General features: G+C 29.8%; 2 protein-coding genes across 2 annotated transcripts; both read left to right on the top strand.

The window, feature by feature from the left end:
* Positions 1–2,589: 2,589 nt before the first annotated feature.
* LOC105768536 (dirigent protein 4) lies at positions 2,590–3,409 on the top strand. The gene has a single exon (XM_012588496.2). It carries the CDS (start codon positions 2,724–2,726, stop codon positions 3,249–3,251), a length of 528 nt encoding a protein of 175 aa, XP_012443950.1. The 5' UTR covers positions 2,590–2,723; the 3' UTR covers positions 3,252–3,409.
* A 2,145-nt stretch (positions 3,410–5,554) lies between these two features.
* On the top strand, positions 5,555–6,243 carry LOC105768535 (dirigent protein 4-like). The gene has a single exon (XM_012588495.2). It carries the CDS (start codon positions 5,651–5,653, stop codon positions 6,179–6,181), a length of 531 nt encoding a protein of 176 aa, XP_012443949.1. The 5' UTR covers positions 5,555–5,650; the 3' UTR covers positions 6,182–6,243.
* Positions 6,244–8,860: the final 2,617 nt, after the last annotated feature.

Genomic DNA, 8,860 nt, shown 5'->3' with positions numbered 1-8,860 from the left:
TTTATCCCACAACTTGTTGTGCTTACAATTTAGTCCTTAATGGAATTGTGCGTTTTGGAGGACGAGGAATATTGCTCATTTAGTCCCTCCTTGTTATTCGCGCATCCAATTAGGTCCTATTTCTTGTATTCATTTCTGATTCGCCCCAAAATCTTGTTTTAAAATTTAATTTAGTCCTTTTTCGCTATTTTGGTTATTTTATTATTAAAATTAATAAATTTGAATTATTATTATTCTTTATATATATATTTTTCGTTTTATATATATATTTGTTTTATTTATTATTATATTTTTACTATTTTTTTAAGTACATAGTTATTATTTAATGATATTCTAGCATTTAAAACTGTTATCATTTTTATTTATTTTCTTTATTATTATTGTTTTACTTAATATTTATTCATTCATTTATTTATGTGTCTATTATTATTATAAAAATGTTTTAGTTCTATTTGTTTGTTTACTTGTTTTTTATATATAATTGATTTGTCCTTTTATTGATGTATCTTATTTTTGTTGTTGTTGCTCGTATTATTTATGTCCACATTGTCATATTCATTATTGTTTTGTTACGCATATTAACACCGTGTTTTATTTCTACCATTTCACGTTAGATTAATTTTATTTGATGCATAAACCATGACTTTAAAATGAGTAAAGCTACGTATTTTGAGATTTGAGAAAGTCGTGCCCTAACTTACGGGGTTTCGATTTTCCTCAATAAATCCAAATACACGAATCTTTTTAAAGATAAGTTTTTTATAATCTCGGGAATTAATAAAAGATCGTGTTCTAACTTACGGAATATGATCTTTTCTAAAATTGAGGTAATCGAATGTCTTTCAAATAAGTAAATTTTTCGGTATGTATTCTCGTATTGGGAATTCAACACGTTGTGTCCTAACGCATTGGATATGACATGTTTTTTTTTCCCGAGATGAGGATTTTTCTAAAAAATAATAAAGGCAATATTCAATGTTTGAAATTTTGAGAAATTGTGCCCCAACGTATTGGGCTGCAATTTCTTCATCTGACTTAAACAATTGAATATCCTTTTAAATTTTATTGCATGAGTTTTTTTAGGACAAGCTCATTTTTGAGGAGGTGAAATATCATGCCCTAACTCATTGGGTGTGACATTTTCTCTCTCCGAAATGAGAGGGTCTTAACGGGTAATTTGATTTATACAAGTTTTTTAAATACAAGGATCGTATTTTAAAATATTTGCACATTTTTATATTAAGACACTAATCAATCAACTAGGTACCAATTTTGGACGTATCGAGGGTGCTAATCCTTCCTCGTGCGTAACTGACTCCCGAATCCGTTTTCTGGATTTTTTGTAGACTAAAAAATAATGTTTTAATAAATCAAACTATTTATTAAAACGATTAAATTGCGAGGTGACCCGATCACACCTCATTAAAAAGGATTGGTGGCGACTCCCGTGTTCGTTTTCATTTTCAAAATCAAAGTCGACCCCGTTTCTTTTCAAAAAAAATGGTTTCGACGTATAGAACTTTGGTTTCCTGTTTACAACTTTTTTTCATACATCGATTATTCAAATCTAGACTATTCCTAAAGAGAATGAACATCTGGTTAATTGGTCACAACGTTGGGTTTGATCAGTTGTCATTATTGTTGCAACAATAAACGGGATTTGGGTTTGAGCATGCGTACAAGTGTTTTTATCCTCTATTTTATGAGTGTGGGAGGTTTATGAATAAATTATATAAAGAAGATTTCGTACACAATGTGACCATTTTTAACTCTATATGCCCCGCCAAATTCAAAAGTCCTTATCATACTACAACAAGGGTAAACTCTAAAAATGACCGTCTAATTATTACCATTTTTCAATTTTGGCCACTCACGTTTAAAAACGTTTATCTTAGTCATGTTATCGAAATTTAATATTTTGGTCACGCCTCCGTTAAATCACTAATGGTGATGTCTATTTTAGTCACGTTACCAAATTTTAATAACAAATTTGGACCTCAAATATTTAATTCAATTGAGAAAATAAATAAATAAAAAAATAAAAAAATAATATTTTGAAAAATAGAAAATTGTTTTTAGGTTGATTAAAATATATGAGTTTTGATTAAATATTCAGATACCATCCTTTAACATGTGTTTTATTTAATTATGCATAAACATTTGTTGGATTAAATTTGTTTTTACTTTATTAAACGTGGATTAATATATGAGCAAGGACAGTATTAGAATGAAGTTATTTGGTCTAAAGGGAATTGCGGAAGATAAAATAATTTATAAAATCAACACATCAATAACATGTGAAAAAGACGAAAACCGACGACGAAAATAAAAACGCGGGGGAGGAAACTTCCAAATTCCAATCTAGAACTAATATAAAGCACGTGGATCATTTAATTTTATAGGCAGAATGCTCTTTAAGCCATTCCAATTATTAAGTGAAGACAATTCGTATTTATATGTATCCAAAAACACAAATATTCCTATTTAAAAATCAAGCAGCCAATTAGGGCAAGTTTGTGTTGCCTGGTCAAAATTTGTTTTGTTTTTAATATTACTAGTGAGAAATCAAGCACGTATTGCATCAAATGTTTTGGACAATAAATGAGTTTCATGTCTCCGGGTATTTTCAGTATAAATGTTTGTGTTCTTAATAAAGAATCAAGCAACAATTCTACTAGCTTGCATCTACATTTCTCCCCAGAAATTATAGTAAAGCATAGACAATGAGAGGAACATTGGTGTTGAGTTGGATTCTGATCATCTGCCTCTCCCTAGTAGCAGTGCAGAGCGAATACTACTCGGAGACCCGACCAGTACATCATCACAAGCCAGCTAAGGAAACCAATCTTCACTTCTTTATGCACGAACATACGGGTGTTACAGCAGTCGTGGTAGCCCAAGCTAACATCACAAGCAATAATTCATCAGTGCCATTTGCCTCCCTAGTTGCCGTTAATGATCCCCTCAGGACTGGTCCTGAGCCTGACTCGAAGGTGATTGGAAATGTTCAGGGTATTGCGCTCCTGGCTGGAATGAATGCATCGAGCACACAATACATTGATTTTGGATTCAATACCGGTAAGTTTAACGGCAGCTCTCTAAGCGTATTTTCAAGGGGAGAACCTGGGCTAGCGGTGGTCGGAGGAAGAGGACGATTCATGTTGGCAAGAGGGGTTGCACTATTTAACCCTATCCTTATAAATGCCACCAATGTCATTATTGAATTTAACGTTACTGTAGTTCATTACTAAGGTGCTATTTACAAACTCAATTCTCATCGATTGTGAAAATGTCATGGTTCTGCTCCACTTGATTAGAATAAATGTACGAGAATAAATTAAAATTGTCATACTTCATCATTGTACTTTATTGTTATATTACAAATAAAGATTAAATTCTTAGCTACAAAGCAAGCTCGCCGAGAATACTCTTACTTGAGACATTAATTATGACAAATCACTCGTTATAATTATACTATTAATTGATAGGTACAATTATTTTAACCAATTTATTAAATTTATTAATTAATTTAGTGGACATCAATATAAAATTTTAATACTTTAAACCTAAATTTTATTTTATTTTATATTAAACAATTTAAATTTTACATTTAAACTTAAAATACAATTATTAAATTAATTTATTAAACCTAATTAGTAATTTTAAAACTTATATTTTGATATAAACATATTTATGCATGTAAGATATACTTACTTGAATATATATTATAATTTACAAAAAGAAAATCTAAAAATTAAACAATAAATATATATGTAAAACTAAAAATATTGATAAACTCGGAACTGTACATTGAAACACACCATGCTTGTGACCTATTTGTTCTTTTTTTTTTTTTTTTGTATTCCTCTTGTTTTTTTTAAGTCCATGTTCAAGGTTCGTTGTTGTCCGTCTTAACAATGTCATCTCCAAAATTTAATTTTGTATTTTCCCTTAAAAATATAATGTATCTTACCGCTATACCCAACACTTAGTATGATCCATTTCATCTTTAACTCACCTTTTCATCTGTTTCTTGAGTAAGCTTTAAATTAACTCTTAAAATTGATAGACCAAAATATCATTCTAATATTAATTTTAAAATATTGATCAATTTAAATTGATGAACTAAACTATCCTCATAAATAAATTAATACAATTTTTTTAAATATTTTATAAAAAAAACTTATTAAAAAATTTTAATTATTAGACTCCATATATGTTTTAACCTTGAGTATAATAGGGATATGCGCTTAACTAATATTTTTGAAAAATACAAAACTTTGGATCTCCGTTTAGACGTTTTCTTTAGGCACATCGATGACTTGAATCTAGGCTATTTTTATAGAAAATAAACACTCGATCAATGGATCACAACTTGCGGTTTGGTTCATTATTTAGATTTTAATCATTTGTTATAGGTGCATAGATGACTCGAATTTAGGCTATTTTTATAGAAAATAGGCAGTCAATCAATAGACCACAAATTTGGGGTTTGATTCATTGTTTAGATTTTAACCACTTGTTATGCAACTTTAAAAGAAAAAGAAGCATGGCTAATTGATCTTTAACTCAAGTGTTACTATTGTTGTTGCAACAATAAGTAGGATGTGGGTTCAAACACTTTAAGTGCTTTTATCTCCAATTTACGAGCGTGGGGGTTTATGAGTATTTTAAGCATTAATGTATAGAAAAATTATGTAGGCTATGTGACAATTTTTAACTCTATATGCCCTGCCAAATCCGATTGTTCTTATCATAGTACAACAATGGTAAAGTTAAAAAATAGTCACCTAATTCTTAGTGTGTTTCAATTATGGTCACTCAAGTTTAAAATTTTCTATTTTAGTCACCTTATTGAAATTTAATATTTTGGTCATCACTCCGTTAAATCATTGACGGTGACAATTTTTATTGGTATAATAATAAATTTTACCTCAAATATTTAATTGGGTTGAGAAAATAATTTAATTAAATAGATTAATTAATTTTTTTTAATTAAGTAAATAAAAAATTATTTATGAAGTTAACTAAAATATATGGGTTGATTAAATATTTAGATATATGTACAATATATGAGATAGGCCCAATAAGCTCATCCAATGTGTGATGGGCAACACCCAAGGCTCGAGAGGGAGTGTTGTTGCCCTCCTAGTAACACAATATTATTTTACTTAATGATACCTAAGAACATTAATATTATTTTTGGTTATCTTCAACCTTTATTTAAGTGGACCCAATCCACAAAATTATAAAATAAAATAATTTATAACATCAGCACATCAATCAGATGTATGGACAATACAAACCATTCAAACGAAAATAAAAAAGGCAGGGTAGGAGACTTCCAATCCACAAATTAATTTAAAGCAAGTGGATCATTTAATTTTATAGGCAGAATGGTGTTTACGTGAAGTTATCCTTTTTTAAAAAATCAATCAGCCAATTAGACCAAGTTTGTGTTGCCTGGTCAAAATTTGTTTTGTCTTTAATATTACTAGTGAGAAATCATGCAGGTATTATATAAAATGTTATGGACAATAAATTATTTTCATATCTGCAGGTTTTATCAGTATAAATCTTTCTGTTTTCTTAATAAAAATGAAGCAACAATTCTATAGCTTTCCCCAGAAGTTATAGTAAAGCAGAGACAATGAGAGGAACATGGATGTTGAGTTGGATTCTGATCATCTGCCTCGCCCAAGTAGCAGTGCAGAGCCAATACTACTCGGAGACCCTACCATATCATCCCAGGCCAGTTAAGGTCACCAATCTTAACTTCTTTATGCACAGAACTACGGGTGTTACAATAGTAGTGGTAGCCCAAGCTAACAGCACAAGCAATGACAATAGTTCATCACTGCCATTTGCCTCCTTATTTGCCATTAATGATCCCCTCAGGACTGGTCCTGAGCCTGACTCAGAGTTGATTGGAAATATTCAGGGTATTGCGTCAGTGGCTGGAATGAATGCATCGAGCACGGAATACCTAGATTTTGGATTTAATACTGGTAAGTTTAACGGTAGCTCTCTAAGCGTATTTTCAAGGGGAGAACCTGATCTTGCGGTGGTCGGAGGAAGAGGACAATTCATGATGGCAACAGGGGTTGCACAATTTAATCCTATCCTTGTAAATGCCACCAATACAATTGCTGAATTTAACGTTACTGTAATTCATTACTAAGGTGTTATTTACAGACTCATTTCTCTTGGATTAATGTGAAAAAGTCGTATGATTATGCTCCACTTGATTAGAATAAGTGTATGATATATATATATATGTTGATTTGATTAAAACTTAAAATTCTCATACTTGATCATTGTACTTTACTGTTATATTACAAATAAAGATTAAATTCTTAGCTACAAAAAGGCATATAAATATATCTATTCAGTATTTATCTTCATCTCTGATAGAGGCTGCTTTATGCAAAACTTGACCAACATGAAAACTTAAACAAACTAAAGTAGACATTGGTGTATTTGATTCCTTGGCACTTGACAATTATTTGTTGATTTTGCTCAATATATCATAACATCTATATACTTGTGTTGAGATGAATAAATCTTGATATGTTGGAATGACTTTAACTTCCAAGAAATGATTCAGATCAGCAAGATCTTTACTAGAGAATGTCTCCGCCAAAGTTTGAACAAAGTTAGAGAGAAAAGCTTTATTGTTTTTATTGATACCAAATTTGTCTGATTCGATAAGTTCATATTCCACAATACTTAGGCCTTTAATAGATTGATAAATCAAGGCGTAATGTCAAATTTAGTTCTCAATGTTGACGTGTTTTACTCAATTTAACTCTTATTTCATTTTTGAGCTAAATTTGAGCCGCAACCTTTTAAAAGGAATCAAATTTGACCACAAACCTTTCAAGAAGAGTCAATTTTTTTTTTTTGTTTATGGAAATACTAACTATTTTTAAACATCACAGCGCGCAGGGCAATCCACATATATTTTGTATTAATTTTTTTATAATTTATAATTTTTAAATTATTTGTTGACATGGCATATAAAACAAAAAATATCATGACAATATAAATTACGTGTGGATTGCCATACCAACATCATTAAAAAATTAATTCTTTTTGTCATCATTTTCTTTAAAAAAGAGATATTTACAAGAATAAATCCTATTTTCTATAAATCTCAAAGCTTTTCGATTTTTCATAGAGAGAAATTAACTTTCCGACTGCTGTATTCAACGGAGAATATAATAGCGAGTATAACAGCGGAATAGACCAGGTATCCCAGAGATTTCCATAATGCTAATATAACAGAATAAATTGATGTTCATTTTAACCAGAACGTGTGGTAGGCAACTTTCATGCCCACGACATGTGTCGAACTATATGAAAAATAGAAGAGAGGGATTAAAATTGAGTAAACTGATGAAACAACGCTCTAACTTCAAGAATAGTTTTGGCCTTGGTTTTAGTTGATGCACGACAATAGATTTTCTCCTCCAACCGATAAGTCAATTATAATGATTGAGGAGCAACTTCTAACCGCGACTTGCCTTTTTGTATGTAAATTAAATGTGAGAACGATTTGACAAGTAACCCTTACCAAGCGAATAACCTAAAATCAACTTCCACTATTTAGTTCCTCATTAACCATGCGAACAAGATAGAATTGACTTGAATCAAAGGTCTCAATTGTGTGAGTCGTTTAAAATCTATCATTAATTCCCTTGACAAATCCAATCATTTACTCAATTGGTCACATTAGTTTGTTCTTCAACACACTGAATATGACAATTACGGATTGTTTCGATTCTTCCAACTATACACCACACAATTGTTGTAAAAATGGGTTTAGAAAACTAAGTTTTTAGGCAAAACGGAAGTTTAAAATTTTACTTAAAATCAAGCCTGGTGATATTTATAACAATAAACCTTTAACCAAATTTATACCTATGTTTTGTACGAGGTAGTCTAAGTCAATCCTGACTTTCTAGTGAATGACCTTCTTCGCTATCCTCAAACCCTGAATTGCTTTGAGTATGAGCTCTCAAAATAGAACCAAATGCACAGAATGAAAACATTTCTTAACTTTCAATGAGAATGTTAATTCTCTCTATAAACTGGAAACTATCAGATTTTCCCAAAAAATAGAATTTATTCTAAAAAAATTGTCACTATTTTTTGACAAAATAACAATACTCTCAAAATTGTATGAATAGTTTAGCTCGTAGTCCCTAATTATAAAGAAACAGTACAAGAGATCTATTCGAATAAAGGGTAATCGAATGATAATATTTTAATAGAAAATAAAAATTCTACTTGAAGTAGAATAGGTGGGGGCGGTGGCATGGCCTAGAAAATACTAAGGCTTGCCATCCCTTCCATTAACTAGAACTAATTTGGGTTTTTTATCCAACACTTATAATTTATATAACTTAATATTTATTTTATATTTCTTAAATATATAAATTAATTAAATTATTTTCTTAATTAAATTATATTTCAACCCAATTATAATTCCATTAAAGTTATTTAATAAATTTGTAAGAAAAATATATTTAATTGTCTTATTTAATAAATCCATGATAATTATTTAAATTTATTTCTCGCATTATACTTAAGTTAATTAATTATAATTAATTAAATAATAATTTAAAAAATGGGCCACCACCTGGTTGGCGCAAAAACCAAAGAAAATTGATATAAATTTCTCAATTGGGTGTTAATTAGATCATGTTTCTGATTTCTAATGAATTTCTTATGTCGGAGTTGATTATATTGGAAAGAGACTTGATCATACCAAACAAACTTTTCTTAGCAGAAATAGAATAATTTATAATATCAATACATCAATCATATATTATATGTAATATCAAATAAATTAAAG

Source organism: Gossypium raimondii, chromosome 5, assembly GCF_025698545.1.
Source record: "Gossypium raimondii isolate GPD5lz chromosome 5, ASM2569854v1, whole genome shotgun sequence".
In the NCBI taxonomy this organism is placed as follows: Eukaryota; Viridiplantae; Streptophyta; class Magnoliopsida; order Malvales; family Malvaceae; genus Gossypium; species Gossypium raimondii.
This window is presented reverse-complemented; position numbering and strand designations above follow the sequence as displayed.